General features: G+C 50.6%; 1 protein-coding gene across 2 annotated transcripts; it reads right to left on the bottom strand.

Moving 5' to 3' along the window:
- Positions 1-752: 752 nt before the first annotated feature.
- SEC16A (SEC16 homolog A, endoplasmic reticulum export factor) lies at positions 753-20,046 on the bottom strand. 2 transcript variants are annotated; one of them, XM_075259545.1, is made up of 32 exons: positions 19,944-20,046; positions 14,417-18,050; positions 14,119-14,255; positions 13,437-13,498; positions 13,230-13,365; positions 12,952-13,150; positions 12,690-12,870; positions 12,040-12,182; positions 11,642-11,703; positions 11,306-11,444; positions 10,702-10,941; positions 10,092-10,189; positions 9,691-9,772; positions 9,479-9,596; positions 9,100-9,211; positions 8,492-8,597; positions 8,277-8,417; positions 7,586-7,699; positions 7,288-7,489; positions 6,783-7,022; positions 6,419-6,504; positions 6,256-6,303; positions 6,026-6,169; positions 5,571-5,648; positions 5,099-5,158; positions 4,862-4,982; positions 4,362-4,499; positions 4,049-4,140; positions 3,397-3,456; positions 2,932-2,991; positions 1,707-1,796; positions 753-1,475 (listed from the first exon to the last, which is right to left on the bottom strand). In XM_075259545.1, exons 2-32 carry the CDS (start codon positions 17,984-17,986, stop codon positions 1,407-1,409), a joined length of 7,128 nt encoding a protein of 2,375 aa, XP_075115646.1. In that variant the 5' UTR covers positions 17,987-18,050; positions 19,944-20,046; the 3' UTR covers positions 753-1,406. The 2 variants fall into 2 exon arrangements, with proteins under 2 accessions (XP_075115646.1, XP_075115647.1); XM_075259546.1 differs by lacking the exon at positions 2,932-2,991.
- Between the last annotated feature and the right edge of the window lie 348 nt (positions 20,047-20,394).

The raw sequence follows: 20,394 nt of genomic DNA, 5'->3' as shown, positions 1-20,394 counted from the left end.
TCCACTGACCGTTGTCCCCTAGAGACTCCTGTGCTACAGGCAATGACCAGCAGACCCTCATGGCGGTGTATCGGGGTCTTACACGGAGATAGGATTATTCAGACATGGATACAATATGGCTTCCACATGCATACTGATCGAGCGGAGCTGCAATACTGGACACAACCCACAGCTTTATCCAATAAGCCACCAGGTGTCTCTAATCCCCAACAATCCCTTTAAGACCAATAATGGCACTGAGACTCTTAGGGCTCGTTCACACGGGGACAGAGGGGGCGGATTTTGGCGCTGAATCCACGTCATAATCCACCCCCTCACAATGGAGGTCTATGCAGATCGCTCGCTTACTTTTTTCCATGAGTGGTATGTAGCTGCTCATGCAAAAAATAAATGAGCTGCCCTTTCTTCAGGCAGATTCTGCTGCTGATTGAGCCCCGGCGTCCACCTTGCGGCAGCAGCCTCCGGTCTAGGTCCATTCATTTGGGCTTACTCCGGAGTAGGAAGCCGTGACTGTCAGAAGGCGCATTTTGGCCCCATTCTGACGCAGCATTATACTCCAGAGCTGCGCTCACTATTCTGAGCTCCTATAATACACAGGGGGTCACAGCTAGTCTTTCGTATATCAGATGTCAGGTGTGTTGAGGCCACGCCTCCTGCAGCACAGACTCCGCCCTCCAGTGAAATCTAAGCTTTTGTGCATTTTTTATTTAAATAATTTTAAAAAACATTTAAAAGCGATTCAAGTTGCTCCTTTACAGTCTCTTAAGACACAGCAGATTTGGGATAAGATCTAGAATAAGGAGAGGCTTCTAGAGCTCGGCCGGAGCTTTTCTTGATCATCTACAATTCATTATATTGCACTTAAAAAAAAAAAAAAAAAAAAAAGAAAAATATATAATCATCAAATCACTGAGATCAGAAAGATGAAGAAATGAAGATGATGGTGGTGAGGAGGATGAAGATGATGATGGTGGGAGCTGATCTCTGGGCGGGGGCACAGCAGGCCCCGCCCACCAGGACCTATAATACAGCAGACTATACAAGCGAGTCCGGGAGACGACAACTACAGGAGGCTACGGGGAGGCGCTTTAATTAGTCACAGTTTTAATATATTATTATCTGGAGGGGGAGGGGCGGAGCGCCATTACAGCTGCACGTACATCCAGGACCGTCATAGATGGAGCCGACGCTGGTTCTGTGCGTGTGTGGTACCACCTGAGGTCTACTCTCTCCATAGACTTGCTCTAGAAGGTTCCAGAGGGGGAGGGGTATTGAACGCAGAGCGCTCCAGTCATGGCCGACGTCTCTCAGCAACCACATCACCCAATCAGGACACAAGGCCAGAAGCCGCAGCTCTTAGTCAGGAGGAGGTGAAATGTCTGGGGGGTTTTGCAGCCGATGTTGCTTTACTTCAGAGATGGATATTTCCGCTGCCCCAGTCGTCCAGGCCGTGCAGCGCCCGATGAGGCCGGAGGCTGGCGAGAAAGAGGCGACTGTTACACGGAATCAAGTACTGCAGCGAAAACTATATATCTACTGGCTTATACTCCAAACACATCCCAAGCTGCAGGGACAACTCCATGCAACCACCTGCACCAATAACAGAGTAGCAAGTCATGCTGAATGCAGCTCTGGATGTGACTGGAGCACACTGTAGCATTGTGGTAATAGAGTCTGCCTCAGAGAGATTTCTGGAAATTACTTACTTGTGCAAAACTTGCAGGATTATAGAAAGGAACGGCGGCAGCGGCGGCAGGAGGTGGAGGACCGCCAGTGGCAGCCATGTTACCAGGAGCCTGGAAGAAGCAGAGGAAATGTGGTGAGATGTGGTAACAGCCCGGTGCTGCCGGAGGAGTCTGCAGACTGAGCCGTACACCAAGGAGCGGTGCAGCAGCCTCCATCTTACACAATTGCTCTGCCGAGGGGCACACAGGTGACCATACAGTCAGCACGCAGGGGAGACGCTGACAAATCAGGATGTTCTCAAATATTAATCCTTGTACAATGAAAGCTTCTGCCCTGGTCCTGCTCACACAGCTGCACGACTGTCACTCTCTTTAAGATTTCTGGAGTCCATCTTGTTTGGCTCACAGAGGATTTTCCAATGTAAGTCTGCAGATGTATAAGGTTTCCAGTCACTGGCAGCAAGCAGAGATCTGCCAAGGAACCGGCGCACCGAGAAGGTTTCATTGTACTGGGATGAAGCTGAGCAATCATTTCATTGGGATGGGGCTCGGATACAGCTCTGCCAGAAAACTCCTCCACAACACGGGATCAGGGGGTGGACGGAGGGTCCACAGAAGGGGCGGCGGGATGGTGTTATGTCAGCCACGCTCCATGCAGCGGGTGAGACTGTACAGCATGCATATACCGGGGCGTTGTTAGTGAAGAACCAGAGACATGTACAATACAAACCGTGCCCAGACCTCAGTAGTGTCTGCCGGAGTACGCCGCTCCACTCCACATCGGACCAGCAATAAGTCAGCACTCTATACTCTACACACACCCACAGCTGCTTGGTTTACAATGCTCAGATTTGGGTGTGACTGGAGTGTAAGGAATGAGCTCCACTCCTATATAATGAACTACCTGATGAGCTCTGCTTGCTGTCAATGAATGGACATATTTCTGACAGCACATCCTGATCTGGCTCTTGGTGTCAGGCAGTCTATGACCAGGGCGGGCGAGTAATGGAAGAGTAGACCACACATTGAGGCCGGCACATCCCCCCCCCCCCACTGACCCTCCTAGCTATCTTACATATACCTAATGCCATGTTGAGTGCGCAGAGCGTTTTCTTCCACCTTCCCAGGGTTAGGACAGGGGTGTAATAGTAAGCAAGCAAAATTAGTACACGAAAAAGTGTAAAAAATAAAAAAGGTGCAATAGTCTATAAAGAGGACTAGAGCAATGGCTGCCAGCCGCGGATACCTGATGGAAATGCTGGCTTACTTCACGAGATAAGGAACTCAGAGAACTAGATCGAGAAAGCTACAAAAAAGCAAAATCCACACACAAATCATAAATATTCATGCAGATGCGTCACGTCCTCCAAAACACGGCAAACTAATGGGAAAAGCTGAAAATGCACAAACCCATCTACACACATGGATTAGCAAATGGCGGCTCATCTCCGCACCGGCCCCCAGTGTGTCTGACCTCTGCAAGTAATGCAGCTACTGACAGCAGGGGAAACTGCTAGCGAAAGGTCCCAGGCCCTGAACCCCCATACATGGGCTATCGTTAGCAAGGGAGAGGGGGGGTCTGCACTCCCTGCTGATATTGGGGACCCCACTGTCGTCAATAGGGCAGCCCCCCTACCATCAGCTCTATCAGTCACTAATGAATGAGAATGTTACATGACTAGCGGACCACGGGGAATACAGCGGGTCTCACCTCTCCTGAGGGAACGTCTTCATGATTAGGAAGATCCAAGACAGGGGCGGCATTCAAGAACTGAAGAGGGAAGATGATGTCAGAGTAATTGGCGGAGCCACAAACGTGTCCGGACATCAGGCCCCCCCACACCCCGCATGTACCAGAACTAATGCCCTGTGATCTCCCTGCGGCTTCACAGCTGTGTTCACATGAAGAAAATATTTCTGCAACTAAAACTGCGTTTTATGTATCTGAATGGGGAAGATTTCTCCAGTCTCATCAGTATGAGTCAGGGAGAAGGGCAGTCATTTTACACAAGACAGGTATTTGGGCACAAGCTCAAAACCTTTCACAACACCCTCACCATGACATGGAATATACAACTAGCAGCCGGCACAGATTTCAGGGCTCAGCCTGGCCAAGGGAACTGTCACTGAAAACAGTCTCCATAAACCTCCTCCATAGACTTCTGTATGCTCTATTCAGATAAATGAGAGAACCTGGAAAGCTTCAGCAACAAATCTGCAGTGTGTGAATTCACCCTAAAGGGGGCGATGTCCGAACAGTTTACTTGCAGCTTCTGATTGGCTAGTGCTGGTCCATGTGGCTTTACCATTAGTACTAAACCTCCTACTCCCCCCAGACCCTCAGTGACCCGGGGGAGTCTCACCTGTGTCTGTGCGCTGCTGTCCATCCCAGGTTGATCAGACGGTTGTCCCATTTCTGCCTCAGACCCTACAGGGGGTTGAGCCTCTTCAAGTACTGTTAAAAACAGATTTATATTAGATCACAAGCAAACTGCACGGCAACTTCCAAGGGGGCCTCCTGAATCCCCCGATCTCCACTGGATTACAGAGATCTAGTCGCCTGTTTACAAAGGATCCCGTATAGTGACCTCGTACTGATGGAGGAGGAAACCGTACAGGAGAATAAGACAACTTCTACATTTACCCAAAAACTGAGGGAAATGACGGGTCAAATACCTGCGTTAGGAACAAAGAGATTTGTAGGCAGCGGCATTGGGGCCAAAGGGGCAAAGAGATCAGCTGGTGGCGGCACAGAGTTTGTGGGCTTGGTGCCCCCGGGGTTTAACACGTCCACATAACGGGCCCGCGCTCCACCTGTGAGAGTGAGACAGAGAGCAGAGAAGAGGTCAGCACCAGGCCGTAACCCCCAGGTCCATCAGCAAGAAGTTAAGCAAATTTAATGGGTGGAAATAGCACAAAATTACAACAACAACAAAAAAAATAAGCGTTACATTCCCAGCCGCTCCGGCCCTGCTGCTCTTCCCATAGCAGTGACAAGTTACACACCAACCCTCCCGTGCCATACATGATAGTGTACGTACTGGTGACAGCGTGTCATACTGCACATCACCACAGAGGGGACCCCAGAGCGGCGGGGAAGGGGGGGCTTGTTCTATGACATTTCACCCCATCAGATTCTTTCGAAGTTCCAAGACATTAAAATAAGCTCCTTGTACCTGCTTTTATGGAGAACATGTTAACTGAAGACATGGGGGGAGCATTCGGTGCCCCTGGACCTGCCGGAGTGGCCTGAGGTCTTTTCGGCATGCTGGATGGAGGAGGGGGTGGGGGTTTACTCTAGGAAAGAAAATACAAGATGATATAGAATGAAGATGTGTATTCTCCAGTATGAAGGACCCTTAACCGAAGGGGCGGCCGGGCCTCAGACCAAGGAGCCATCGCTAGATACTCACTTCCTCCCCCTCAGGCTCGTCCAGGTTAATCCATCGCTGTTTAGTCTCATCCCAAACAATCTACAATGAAAACAAGAGACCTCAGCTACAGGCAAAGCTCATGGGGTCACATAATGGCCACTGGGGTGTGACAATGGTCAGCAGGCGACAGAGAAGACGCTGAAGAACAAATCTAAGATAAAAAGCGTCTCTGCTCCTCCTGCGCTGGTCTTTCCAGCTATTAGACATAAGGTCCTGTGTACATTGGGCCGCAGCCACAGCAGCAGGTGCGTCACAGTGTAACACAAAGAAAGCTAAGGGACTGGGGAGCCATATAGGTCATCACCCAGCTTTCCCAGTACAATGACAGTAGACCGAACAGGGGAGCACGACTATATACTGATATATCACACTTTATATGAAGGAGCAGAGACCCCGCTGGACATGGCTACCCCAGGGCACAGAAAGCAGAGGACAAGCTGCTCATCCTTACAGATTTATTCCTGTCATCTGGCAAGTGAGCTTCGTTCTTTCCTTTTCTCATCAGCCATCCAAACCAACTTCTACCGCTCTACAAAATGGTTTGAAGAGAGACAAGTATAAGGACTGATGTGCCGAACTTCTGTCACAATGTACAATGCATAAGAATAAACTAAGAGACGTGATACAGAGGGCCCTGCCACAACCTTAACCCTTCAGGTTCTGCACTGAGAACTTACAGCCAAGTAGCTGAACCTTACCAGTCTGCTTATTGTGCAGGTTTACCAGGCAGTAAGGAGATCACACACAGGGTTACACGACAGGCTCTGTACACAGACAAGTGCAGCTACTACTTTGCACAGCTCTTATAATATGGTTGTGCTTAAGGCTGCGCTAACATGGGCTGTGATCACGGCTGCACTAACATGGGCTGTGCTCGCGCCAGGGCTCCAGCAGAATGTCACTTACACCATTGGGCTTTGGTTCTTTCTTGGGCTCAGGTTTTTTCATCTCAGGGATAGGGGGAGGTGACGGCTGCAAACCGACTGAGCTCCTCCGCCTTGTGGACCCTACTGAGTGAGTGGAGGATTCTGAGGTTGTCCGGGTCCGTCTCTGCCAATGAAACCAAATGATTAGTGACAAGTGAGGAGGAGGGGGGCGCTCTAGAGAAACAATCTCCAAATAACAAAGAAGCTCACCATATGAGAAGACGACTGAGAGACTGTTCTGGACCTCTGGCCTGGAGCCTGAGACAACAACAAGGGTTAAATGTCACACGAGACACAGTAAAGCCGGACACCATAAATGGCGGAACTTGGTAATTCTGCACTTTAACTGTTAAAGGTAAAGACTAATACAAACCATCTTTGCCATTTCACCATAGAAGTCGAATCCTGTGTCTGTGAAGGTGGTTTTGGTGGGGGAGCTCGTGGGGGGTCTCTGTAACACTTAGGAGAAAAATTAAGATAATTAACAATTCTGTCATTACACAAACCCAGAAGAGAATAGGCGGCCATGTGTAGAAGATCTACCGCTATCCAAAGCTAAAGCTTCACTTTCCATGTTCTCCCTGAATCCGAATACTCATCAAGGACTAAGAAGTGTGAACATGTCCTACAAACCCCTGTGCTGGAGTATCCGCTCACCACCCACTAATACAGTATAGGATTACCATACAAGATGTCACATGTAAGTAGGTGGAGGCGGTCAATAGAAAACAGCTCACCTGGATCTTGGCTCCATTGATCTTGAGGAGGAAATTCTGCAGGCTGAGGAGGAGGGGGTACAGTTTCCATTGGTGCAGGGGTATAGGTGGACACCTGTTCACTGCCAACAGAGCCAAACCCCAGTCCAGCTGCTGGAGGTGCCAGCACAGGAGAGGGTATAAATGGCTGGGGTGGCATGGAGCTTGGCAGCTCATGGTTTGGAGGAGGTGGTGGATAAAGTGTGGCGGAGTTATCGGGACCTAGAGAAGAGAAAAACCTCATGAGCAACTGGCACAAACACGAGAAACCATGGCATAATGGGCACAGGGTGGAAGGATCCTGGGTGAGATTCTAGGGGCACAGTCTGGTTTATTACTCGCTTCTTACTAAGGCCGGGTCTCTGTCCCATGACCAGGCAAGAAACTAAACAATGCGAACAATAAGACAGTCAGCCTCATGTCTGACACCAGTCAAAAAAACCTCTGCTGACACTTGTCACTGGCAGGTTATAAACCATCTCCTTACCTGGCAGCACCAGCTGCACCCCTTGGGCAGGTCCCATGTTGGGGAGGAAGGTTGTCAGCAATGGATTATCAGTGGGAGCGGGCAGGTCGTGTGCTGCAGCAATGCCCTCAGACTGGCTGATGTGGTCTTGCTCCGAGCTTGGTGTGCTGCAGGCATACTGCTGCGGCGTGCTCCTACCAGTGTTGTATACTATGGCTCCTTGCTAAAGGTGGTACAAAGCAATAAGACAAGACAATGATTTATCCACATCCTGCTGCCTTGGTCTCAACATCTTGTAGAAAACTTGTAAAAACGATACCTTCATCTGCATGTCCAAGTGGCGGAGCCTGAGGAGCCACGGCGGCTCCACAAATAATTCCTGCTCTGGCTTCTCCTTCAACTGAGGATCAAACAACCTTAAGTGTAAGGACACCTGAAAATACAACAAACGTGGGGTTTAACCTTATGAAATGCAGCGTATTATGTACAGAGAGCAGCAGAGCCCAGCCAGGGAGAACTGGGGGTGTCGGGCCGGGGCCTAAGGATTACAGCTGGGTATACATACAGCCACATTATACTCAGAAATTCTGAAACCTCCTCACACACTTCATGACTTCAGGTAAATCCAGAGAGAAACTTTTCACTGTAGATTTTACTCCTGCCAGACTTGAACTAGTGCAATATTCTGCAGCATAGTGAGAATACCAGGCCCAGTAACCTGCAGCTGAATGTCCTCAGCACGTGCATGAGCTTTATAGACCCTCATCCTCGCACCTGTCCTGTAACCTGCTGCAAGGAGAAGTCTGATCCCTGCTTTTAGATTTCTCATTCCCGGTTAACCCATTCCTGACTTTGCTCAAAAACTGCAGCAAAATCCTTTGTGTGTCTCTCCAGCATCACTTCACTGAATCCATCATATCCGCAGCACAAAGCGGTCACAGAGTGTGATTTGTTACAATGTACCAGTCTGCAGCTGTAACACTCTCCAGAGGCCACATGGGCGCACTCACCTCGAGTAGCTGACTGACCAGCACCGGAGAGTAGTACGATGGATGCTTGAGAACAGTCTTGGAGATAACTTCACAGTAATGGAAAGCCTGAGCAGCGAGTCCATACTCAGCCAAGCGACAAGCATAGATGAACTTAAAAACCTGTAAGAGACACTTGGCTGTAGTGACTGCGTTCAGACACAACTGCTGACTCCATCTACACCACCAGCTCGTACCTGTATATTGGGGAGGGAGATGGTCTGCGCCCCCAGTGACTGCGCGTATTCATAGGCCTCTGTCCTCTGGATGGCTTCATTACTGGCAAACTTAGCAAAAGGCAAACTGAGAGAAAGAATCAAAAGACAAGATGTCTGTAAATACAGCCGGACAAGTCACAGGACGCTTCATACCCATCACTATAAGGGGGCGTTAACACTTGCGCCCCTGTGACCGACCAAAAAAAAGCAGTTTCCCCATGGAGAGGCCGCATACGGACACCAGCGGTTTGCTTTTAAAACCCATTCAAAGGAATGGGTTTTAATACTGACCACTGGGAAGCCATCCCCTATGCAGTTTCTCTGGGGCATAGGACGGAAACCCAGCGGAATGACACAGGGTGCACAGGGGGACAAGTGTGAACACCCCCTGACAGGCATATCCACAAGGTGGGACCAGTGGGAGCTCCACATGACAGGCGCTACTATTATAGGGAGCCTAGAACAGAGGACAGTGGTTAGTGACGTGGTGAATACAGGGCATCTTATAGAAACCTCCGCTTCTGTATCAGGCACAAGGTAGTACCATTGTCTAATAACAGGACAATACTGCATAGCTGTGTTCACACCTGTGATTGGAGCCGATGAGAACAAGCTTGGTTGATTTCTTGGTAAATACGCCAAATCCAACCTGAGCCATTAAATAGCAGAAATGAGCGGCTTCCAAGAGTCCTCGGGAGGCTGAAAGACACAGAGGGAAAGAGAAAAAATAAAGGCAGTCTGCAGTAATACTTCACACAGCTGAAGGTTTGTTACAATGGTATGAATGCAGCTAACAATCAGCCCCACAAATCTGTCCTGGCCATTACTGAACACATTGCAGCAAACCCTCAGCCTGTTCACTAACACAAGCAGATAGGAAATAAACTATTACTACAGCTGTGTCCGGGTGTCATCACCAGCAGGACACCACCCTCGGGCTGTAGAGGAGGCACAAGCTGGACTCACCCAGAGTGTCGCCCATGGTCACGATGGTTCGGGTGGGTACGTCCACATTATTGGTTAGATTAGAGAGCACCATAGCCAGATGTGGCCGCCAGTCGCCCCACTTCTCATCTCCACAGCACTGCAACAGGTAACGAAACCCTCAGTCATGTCCCCAAAGTGCAGAGGTGTGACACATACATAGGTCCCGTATACACACATCTACAGGTACTCACCGTGGCGGCTGCCGGCATCCTCCCAGACAGGAGCTGATAAACCGTCTGCAGGGGATCATTGATCGGGAGACTGTTAGCAAACCTAGAAAACACAACCAGGAATTACAGAGAAGTCCATTTTCCAGCTAGACTGAAGGGAATTACTGAGGTGCACCAATATCTACCCACACAATGCCCTGACAGCTAAGATAACCCCCCCCCCCCCCATTAAGCTGCAGAACTGTATACGAGCAGCAGTATAGAGCAATTCAGGTGCACAGTGAGGAGGGCACACAATATTACATTAATGCATAAAGTCGTGATGAGCTCCGAGCAATTCAATACCACACCAGAAAGAAGAGGTGGCGACGGTATAAAGCAGCTGTACGACACCTGTAAGTATGAAGGATAGCCCATGTTACCTGGTCATTACTCGGGCGTGTGTGCGGCTATCCATCTTACTGGCGAGCAGCAGAGCATGGCCCCACAGGCCGTGCTTCATTGCAGACTCCAGGGCGTCCTGTGAAAGAAGAGTCACACAGAAATCCATCACTGCCGAGCCACTGGCACTCACAGAGAGAGGCATTAAATATGGAGGATGCCAGAGAATGAAATGTTTCAGGAAAAGTGAGACCTGACACAAAGGACACAGCAGTAAAACAAGACATCATAATGAGAAGAGGGACAGGGTAACCAGAGGGCGTCACAGGCTGTGGGTGAGGGCGGACTGTGGTCCAGAGGGAGGCACAGGCCGTGGGTGAGGGCGGACTGTGGTCCAGAGGGAGGCACAGGCCGTGGGTGAGGGCGGACTGTGGTCCAGAGGGAGGCACAGGTCGTGGGTGAGGGCGGACCGTGGTCCCAGAGGGAGTCACAGGCTGTGGGTGAGGGTAGACCGTGGTCCCAGAGGGAGTCACAGGCTGTGGGTGGGGCGGACCATTGCCCCAGAGGGAGTCACAGGCCATGCGTGGGGCAGACTATGGCCCCAGAGGCCAGGGGTGGGAGTGGACTGTGGCCAGAGGTCGGGGAACTAACCTTTTTACGTCCAAAAAGCAGCAGCTCCCTGAATCTCTCAGTCTCCTTCTCCAGAACGGCTCCAGAGTTGGGTAAAGTGTCTGTGAGGAAGGAGAGCTGAGACGCCCCGGACTCCTCCTCCTGCTCCAGTGGCTCATTGGTGAAATCTATCAGATTGGCTTCATTTGGCGACTTCCCGGGGAGCCAGACTGTTTTGTGGTCCTGAAGGAGTAACTCTGCAATGTCTGTCCCTACGACAGTCTACAAAACACAAAGTAAATACTGAGACTTATAGACCGCTAAAAAGAAAAGAGGAGAAAATCTGACAAACATTAAAGGGGTACTCCAAGGCACCAAACCTTGTGTCTCAGGGGAATAGTTATCTGCACATCAGAGATGGGACAAGACAAGGATTATAGAGAGTCACTGACTACATTATGGGCTCTTGTGCACTTGGCTTTGGGCCATGCGGGACTTTCAGTTTCCCAAGCAATGCTGAGCGACATTTTTTGTATGTTCTTATTATGAGGGGACAGTCTTTAGTAACTGAACCTATCAACACCAACCCCCAACCCCATGCGGAGCGGGCGGCGCCATCCCACAGCATAAACCCAGCACTACTCACCCCATTCTGCCTGCACATGAGAACGATGAAGTCCCACAGCAGCCGCGCAGACTCCTGGTCTATCAGACTCTCGTCCTGGGAACAGTCTTTGGCTTTGTTTTGTGCAAAATTGATGACGTCGACTTTGTGAGTTTCATCTCTGCAGAAAATAATGGGAGTCAGACAGGAGAGGTACGAGCACCCACCTGCGAGGGGCAGACACGTCTCGAGGTTACCTGCCCGATTGCCACCCACCCCGAGCTCACTCATATTAAGCCCCAGACTACAGCCCTCTTCTATAACCGGCACATCAACCCTTTAGGACAGATCCTTTGATAGAGGTTCCTGAATTCTTACTTGACCAGGGGGCCGGGGAAAGCTCTCATCTGCTCCTGTTCTGGGCTGTTCTGGAGAATAATCTGGAATAGAAAAAAAAAACAAAAAAACTCATTAATGACAAAACGAGCGACCGCCTGTAAAGGATCAATAACAGTAGACGCAAAGCGTAGAGAAGATCAGTCTAGTGGGGATCACGCCATGAAATCCCCTTCTTGGTTTTTCCTCTAAATCCTGCTCACAAGTCCATTTCTATTTTTTTTTTGGAGGGGGGGGGGGGGGGTAGTATCCGACACCCCCAATGAAGAGGCTGCACTTGGTATAGGGCTAGGCTGCAGGACCACATGACTGACTGACGTGACAACACTAAGAAAGGACAACATCAAAGTCAGACCCTATAAACCCGATGCACTGCTCACCTCCATATTGTGGATCTCCACCAATGTTGGCTGTCCGTCAGAGGGTAAGTTGGGGAGCACTTTAATTAAATGTCCGCCAGGACCAAACCTGGCACAGACATGAGGGCTTCCAAACTTCTCTGGCGTCAATGACCTAGAGGGAACTACATACAAACAAGGGTTAATTGTTTGTCAGATTCAAACACATGGGTGATATCTTCCAAAAAAAACAGCACCCCAACTATCTAGAGCAGGGGTCAGCAACCTTCGGCACTCCAGCTTCTGTGAAACTACAACTCCCAGCATGCTACAGTCACTTCCATGTGAGTTCCAAGAGCAGCAGAGCCAGTATGCATGCTGGGAGTTGTACTTTTTGTGTGCCGAGGTTTCCTACCCCTGGTCTAGAGGTTGTGACTAGAGATGAGCGAGTACTATTCGAAACAGCCGTTTCCAATAGCACGCTCCCATAGAAATGAATGGACGTAGCCGGCACGCAGACCTTGCTGGCGGCCAGCCACTTAACCCCCCGCGTGGCGGCTACGTCCATTCAATTCTATGGGAGCGTGCTATTGGAAACGGCTGTTTCCGAATAGTGTTCGCTCATCTCTAGTTGTGTCCCAATTGCAGCTCCGTCTCACCAGAGAGAAGCCATGTTTGTATTGAGCACCCACCTTGCTCCACTGGCTGCCACTCACTGCTGACTTGGTAACCGTACTGATATCCCTCTAGTGCCTGCTGGGTGCTGTAGTCATTGGGGTACAAGCTATAGGAGTAATCCTCCAGTGGGGGGTTGGGGATTTGGCTGCCATAGGTATTAGCCGTTAGATCCTGTTCGCTTTTGTAGACCTGGCTCTGGAAAGAGAAAGACATGAAATATTCATCGGCCAGGCAGTGTTACCTGCAAAGAGAAAGGACGTATTTGATAGAACAAACCTGCTGCGAGCGAGAACTGAAGCTGCTGCGGCGGCTGTGAGAGCTGTGCTCGCTATGGACGCTACGGGCTGAATGTTCACTGTGCACACTGCGACGATCAAAGTCATCCTTTGTAAGATCCCTCCGAGCGTCCGGCTCGTCATCAAAACCACCAACATACCGGGGGTCGTACTGCCAGCGATCCTCATACACATCATACCTAATGTTGGGGAGGGGGGATATATGTCTTATTAGCAGAACCACATAGTGTCCACAGCTTTTCTTAAAGGGATAGTCACCTGCTGGTGTAAGCATATGGGACCTTCCGGTTGTAAGGGTCCTCTCGGCTGCCGTACATGTAGTTCCAATAATTGCTTCGAGGGTCCCTGTACCCAGGATCGTAGGTTCCTGGATAGCGATCCCATCTGGTAGGGTCTGTAAGGGCAAGAAATCTGTCAGTCACCTCCTGGTATACAGAACCTGACATAAAGGGGGCAGGGACTCACCTCCGTATTCATACTGACTCTGGTAATAGTCATAGTAAGTGGTCGGAGCCGTGTAGCCCTGCCTGCAGGGGGAGACACAAAGCAGAGTTATACCCGCACGTACAGGAAGGTCCATAGTCACACAAACCACCTCTGCTTACTGTCAGAGACCAAAAACACGTCTAACTAGGCTTGAGGCTTAAAACATATTGACCTAACACTACACACAGCTGAGGGTTTGCTACTATTGGAGCCTAGACAATAGACTGAACCAAAGAGGTCAAATTCCTCTGACAGTTTCAGTTTTAAAACAATGGCCACCCAACGCACCCCATTATAGTCAATAGGACTGATTGGTCTCCGTGTATAACCGCTACCTGGAGGGCGTGCCTATCTTCTGACGATCCAGAACAGATAGGCCAGCACTAGTGTGAACATGGTGTAATCCTGCACCACCCCTCATAGCGACAATGTGCTGAGATTCCCAATAATCCCTAGATACTGGAAGAAGCTGCGATTATCTCTCAGGCTGCGGGAAGAGGACGCCACACACAGGGCAGCCCTACAAGTAGATCTCTAGATAGCGGGGGGAGGGGGTTTTATCTTAGGACCACCCACTTAACTAGATACAGAGCACAGCGCCATCACCAGGCTGGAACATTGAGCAGAACGTAAGTGTAGGCAGAAAGACGGCATGACTGACCTTGAAGGTGGGCGATCTGAGCAGTGGCTGGACCTGGAGCTCGGTCGCTCAGGTTCCTGGTACGGGTATTTCCCTGTGTTCCCAAAACCAGGATTACTGTACTGTCTGTATGAAGGGTCATACGCTCCATAGGAGTCCTACAAGATGATCAGGCAACATATCAAGCAAGCCGTGTTATACTTGGAGATTGTGGTCACCCAAGACAAACGTGATACAGTTCAAAGGTGGACAGGGCAGTGCCCTCTAACACCATCCACATACCCGACCATCTCCCTTGTCCGAGCACTACAGATTTTACCTGGTAGTAGAGGTGAGAAGCGCGGGGATCCACCGGTGGGTATGGCGCCTGGTAAGCAGAGGGGTACGCTCCATAGCCTCGGTAGTAATAGTATGGATCTGTCTGCTGAGGGGTCTGAGAAGCCGGAGGCCTTGAAGGATCAGGATAGCCAGCCGGCTGCATGGGGTTGCCTGGTGCAGATGTGCTAGTGGCAGGTTGTCCAGGGTACGGTGAGTGTTCAGGTTGGCCAGTCCCGCTGTAAGGAAGGCTGGCACTGTTCTGAGAGCTAGGTACCGGAGCCTCTGTTTGTTGGGGGTAAGCAGGTTTATTAGTGCCTGAGATGGTCTGCAATGGAGGGGCTGGTGGAGCCATGTACTCATGAGAAGGCCCTGGTCCGGGTTGTGAAGTCTCCACTGATGGCTGGGACTGAACGTCTTTAGTAACCTGCTGATAAAATACCTGTTTGTTATTATCGGGCCCTGGCTGGAAGTTTGGGAGCCCTGCTGGAGGCCTAGTGGGTGCAGACACCTGTCCATTAGCATTATGATTAGCAGGCACGCGTGGAACTGTGAAATCTAGCGCCCCTGCATTCTCTAATTTGGTGCCAGTGCTACTACAGACTGGTGGAGGGTACATGCCCGCTCCATTACTCACCGATAAATTAGCCCCAGAGCCGGGGAGTGGGGGCTTACTTGTGGCCTCGCTGGCACTCTTTGCAGTTTGATGATTTTCAGTTACTAAATTAAGTGGCAATTGACCAGGAGAAGAAAGGAGCGTGTTCTGCGGAGCACCGGAGAAAGAGTCAGGAAAGAGCTCGCTGCCGGCGGGTAATTTAGAGGCTGCGGGCACTTTAAGAGGAGGTCCAAGCTGGAAGAGAGGGGCTGAAGCGCTCTGATCTGCAGCACAGAAGTCTTTAGCAGAATTAAGGTTCTTTATTTGATTGGGTAAAGACAGAGAAAAATTAACAGGTTGCGCCAAATTATAGCTTTTACTAGGCGGAGCAATCAAAACGGGCTGATTCTGTAAGGTCTCAGTGGGTGGAGAAGACAACAAACTGGCGTAACCAGAACTTGCCTGGGACTGGGGATGTTCATCATCTCCAATCTTAGGAGGGTTCTCTAAATTTTCTGACGATATGTGCTCCTCTGACGAGGCCGAAAACTGGTTCTGCTCCGGCTTGCCATGCTGAGCTTCCAATGACCCCTCCTCCGGAGGTTGAATGACTTCAGTCTGAGGTTTAGGAGGGACATAAAGAGCAGGAGCTGGGGGGGCCAGAAGGACATTGCCTCCAAAATTGGGCAGCTCTCCTTGTGCCCAGAGGGTGGTAGCAGGGCTCTCACACTTCTTATTTGACCCATGAGCTCTAGAGGATGGACGTTTCTCTAGCAGTAGTGATATGTTATCCACAGAGGAGCCTCCAGGAAAATGGAGGCCGCTGTTTACAGCACAAATCTCAGCATTCGTTTTACCAGAAAATATAGTTTCCAGGTTATCAGGAGGCTGTTCCAAATTTCCCGGGGAAGCCGCCAGTCCTGCATTGTGGGAAGAGGTTGGTGGCAACTTCGGATTCTCTCGGACATTGCCAACCACTTTTGACTGGTCCATTTCTGTGCTTTTAACACCTGTGTGAGAACGGACTGGTTCAAAGGAGCTGTTCACACTTGCCTGGAAGATCCCAGTAGGTTTTGGTGGACTCGGCGTTGGTGGCTGAGACAGAGTTCCATGGTAGACGTTTTGTGTCATTGCGTGTGCAAAGACATCTCCGGCTGATGGCGAGGAGTCAATCTGCTTAAAGAAACTAGAAGAGTTTTCGTGCTCGAGTCTTCCAATCTCCTTCTGAATGAAGGTCCCCTCCTGCTCTGGAGGTCTGGCTGAGATGGGTAAACTTCTGTGACTTAAGTTACTGTAGTTAGAAGACACACTATCTGACCGGATTGGGCGTGGGAAGACATCAGGAGCCTCCAAATTCTGAGCCCCTTCAGGGTGGGTGACAGAGCTCTTGGGTACAGGTCCGTATCTAAAAGCCTCAGGATTGACTGCGGTAGAGAACAGATTGTTATTAGGATTCTCATTGGGGAGAACTTCTAGGTTCTGGACACATTCAATATTCTCCACGTTATCGTATGGGATCTCGGAGCCGCCTCTGGCCTCAGCAGGTTGATTCTCGAGGTGATCGGCTTTCCACGGGACATGAGGATCATGGAAACCACTGGCACTTTGGGATAATAAACTCTGTGGAGTAGCAGAATGTAAAGGCAGAGGTGATGAGACATTGGGCACGGCTGGCAGGGCTGTAAATGAATGGAAGGGTCCCGGGCGGTGGTAATTGGTCTCCCCAGATTGTTTCCTAGGTGGCTGCTGCTGGTCAGTGGAAGGGATCTCCACATTTTCAGCTTCATCTCCTTTAAAGAACATAGATATTGTCCCAGAATCAGCATCACTGGTGGCCGGAAGCAAAGGTCTTGCAGGCTCACTTTGCGACTTGTTTTCTGGTGCAGAAAATGGCGCTCCAGTCTGCATAGGGGTGGAATTGGACATAGGAGCTGGCGCTCCAGTCTGTGTTGTGTTGGAATTGGGTAGAGGAGCTAGCGCTCCAGTCTGCAAGGTGTTGGGCAGAGGAGTTGGCGCTCCAGTCTGCAAGGTGTTGGGATTGGGTAGAGGAGCTGGCGCTCCACCTGGTATGGCATTGGGCAGGGGAGTTTGCTTCAGTGGTTCTGGGTACGGCTGATTAAACCAATTGTTGTGTTCAGGATTCTGGTTCTGTGTGTAATCCGATGGCATGATGTTGCTGTATGGCGGCATGCTATGCTGCTGTACCTGACCTGATCCACTGCCAAGAGGGTAAGTAACTGGTGCAGTCCTTTGTGGTGCTGAAAAATAGCCCGGGTCACTGGTTTGGGCAGGCAAATGAGAAACTTCTAAATATGGAGGGGAGTAATATGGAGCAGTGTATGCTGGGTGCTGTACTGCAGGGACATGATGGGTGGAGGTAGGGGGAGAAGTCTGACTAGATGACCAAGGTGCAGTGGATGGCTGGGATGTGGAGGGAGGATGAGACTGTAACGGGGGAGCTACACTGCTGCTGCTATTGACTTCCATATTCACGCTTTGCCTGCTCTGAGCTCTGCCCGATGCATACGCACTCTCTAGTCCACTTGCCATGTTTGGCAGGGATGATCCAGTAGGGTGACCGACGGGAGTTGATGCCACAGTATTGGTAAAATTTGCACTCGGTACAGACGGAGCAGAAACATAACTGTATGAGGCTGCAGCTCCCATAGCTTGAGATGAAGACCCTGGTAATGACATTTGAGCTGCATCTCCCAGAGGAGAGGTGAGAGCAACAGGCTGAGGATACATTGATGGAGATGGACTTGGTGCTGCCAAAATGTTAGTCTTTGGTGCAGTAGTTGGTGGTACATTCTGTGGAGTCATTCTGCCAAAAGCAAAAGGGTCTGTGACAGGTTGCACTGGAGGGGGAGCCATTGCTGAAGGGGTAGGAGTTCTCTTGCGCCAGTATGGAGTAGTGGTCATTCCCATGCGTGGAGGCCCCCCCGGCCCTGGAGGACCTGTTTGAGGAGGTGGCTGCATCTTCTTCTCAGAGGAAACGTGTCACTGATCTCGGTAGAATCAACGGAAACTGCACAATACGACCCTGCCGAAAAAGAAAAAAGACAAGACGTAAGGAAAATGGAAAGCAACGACAGCAAATATATAGTGAGGGCGGCAAATCCTCTATTCACCATCACAGGATTACACCAGGCCGATCCCTAAAAGAACAAAGACCTGAGCAAGCGGGCGGCCGCACAATGACCTTACTCTGCTGTATAACCTGGAGGCTTCAGGTCTGGGACTACCATATGCAATGTAAAAGGTTTCATTAGCCACAGGGCAAGTATCCAGGGTGGAGGCCGGGTCCAGTCCCCAAACATCTAATGCATGCTATTCCTCCTCCAACCAGGATGTGGAGAGGCAGCAGAGAGCGGTCACCGCTGAACCTGCACGATGTCAGAGTGACCTGACAAGATCCACAGCTGCAGAAAACCCATGAATGGCGCCAGGAAAGACGTACAGATGTATTACAGGATGACAAAGAGAGGTAAAGTTGGGAAGGACACACGGAAACGCAAATTCTACAGATGCAGCGACATGTAGAAAGTAAATAACTCTGCGCACACTCACGGCTGACGGCGTGGAACAGGGAACGTCAGAGAGCAAACACAGCCAGAGATTATACCGGAGCTTACACACAGCGCGCCTGCCAGCAGGGCGACACCAACATGTGGAGAGATCACATGACTCCCCTATAGACGGCCAGCTGTCATGTCTCAGTCGTGGCCCTATAGACTGCTGTAGCCAAGTCCGGTGGAGGAGGTGTGCACCGCATGTACCAGAAACGGGGGCTGAAGACAAGACAGCATTCTGCACACAATTTTGAGGTTACGATTCTGCCACATTTCCCCATATATGTATCAGACCTCCGCTTGCTGTCAGTGAATTGTTTACAGCCCAGACACTTCTAAGGCCCAGTTCACATCTGCATTCGGACCATTCCGTTCCCCTCTCCTGCAAGCAGCTGAGATTTTGTTACATTTGTCTCCAGTCTAGAAGATCTGCTGCAGACTACAGACTGATACATAGTAACAACTTATCAGGAAGTGTTTAGCTGAGGGCAGTATAGACTGATACACTGTGGCAGACTCTCAGCTGTGAGACATAATAGGTTCCCATTCACATCGTCCTTACATCTATACAATAGAATAAACATCCTGCTAGGAATCCAGCAACTAATGAGTCAACAGGACGCTGCAGATTAGAGCTAGGGCCCTGTTTACACTGTGCAGTCAGATCTCATTACAGTAATTACAAGTAAATAATGGCGCGGTCCTGCAGTTCCCACATGAGCCCCCATTTCTAGCTTTTCGGAGGTTCTCCTGGTACTTGCTGGGAGTAGTAGTCCATCTATGTGCACAGGTAATAATGGTGGATGATGAAACATTCTGCAGACAGATGCAGGGACTCAGGTAAGGAACGCTCTGCAGGGAGGCAGCAGGAGAGGATTAACCCATTGCTCCCCTCACTAATGAATGGCTAACAACCCCCTGCAGGACAGAGGGAGAGACCCCCAACCCCTCCACCCTGAAAGACAGGTCAGAGGGAGAGATCGGGCACCCTCTACCCCCCCACTCTGCAGGACAGGTCAGAGGGAGAGACCAGGCACCCCCCCACATACATTACCCCCCACTAATACCTCAGAATGACAAGTTGCCCCCCCCCCCACAGTCCCTGGACATGAAGCAGAAGACACTCAGGGGTATCACAGGGGTGGGGGGCACTACAGATACAGCCATGTCACCTGCTCAGACCCCCCCAATTCAGCAAAGCACAAGCTGCACTCTAGAACCGTGCAGGACAAGACAGCGCCCCCCAGCAGCGCCCTGTGGCCCGACACCCCGATACCCAGCAGTACCCCCAGTCCTGCACACAGTAGGTCAGACTGTCACCCCACTACGCCCCCTGCAGGCTCCCCGAGTCCGCCTCTACTCACCTCCAATCCGGGAGAATCCACTCACTGACTACCGGCAGCGAACGAACTAGGACGAACTCGGCAGAGCAGCCATCTTGGATATCCGGCTCGCCGACGTGTACATTCCTACGTCACATGACGTTTGCGTAATGACGTCACCAGATCCCGGTCAGTGCCTGAGACCAGTACGATGGGTGGGTGGTGCCTGCGTAAGAATTGTGTCGCTGGGAATCAGCCGGGCGGCCATTTTCTTGGTGTCGCTTTCTGAGGTAATGAGCAGGCTGGAGAACTAGTACAAGTCCCAGCGTGACATCTGTCTGTTCATAGCTTCATACTGAGAGGTTACACCAGGGACCATCATTGGGTACGACCTAGGGTTTGTCTGTGAGAAAACAAGATTATATTGGCTACTCACAGAAGATGGCCGCACGCGGAGCACGGGCACAGAGGACGGCCACACGCGGAGCACGGG

This window comes from Leptodactylus fuscus, chromosome 11, assembly GCF_031893055.1.
Source record: "Leptodactylus fuscus isolate aLepFus1 chromosome 11, aLepFus1.hap2, whole genome shotgun sequence".
NCBI classification, from domain to species: Eukaryota; Metazoa; Chordata; class Amphibia; order Anura; family Leptodactylidae; genus Leptodactylus; species Leptodactylus fuscus.
Note: the sequence above shows the minus strand (reverse complement) of the source record. Positions and strands in the feature narration are given on the sequence as shown.

Coding starts and splice junctions, on each gene's coding strand:
- SEC16A (XM_075259545.1), bottom strand. CDS start 17,986: ATGCAGCCACCTCCTCAAACAGGTCCTCCAGGGCCGGGGGGGCCTCCA. Junction 13,151..13,229: donor CCATATGCTTACACCAGCAG/GTGACTATCCCT, acceptor CCCCAACATTAG/GTATGATGTGTATGAGGATC. Junction 5,649..6,025: donor AAGAACCAAAGCCCAATGGT/GTAAGTGACATT, acceptor ACCATTTTGTAG/AGCGGTAGAAGTTGGTTTGG.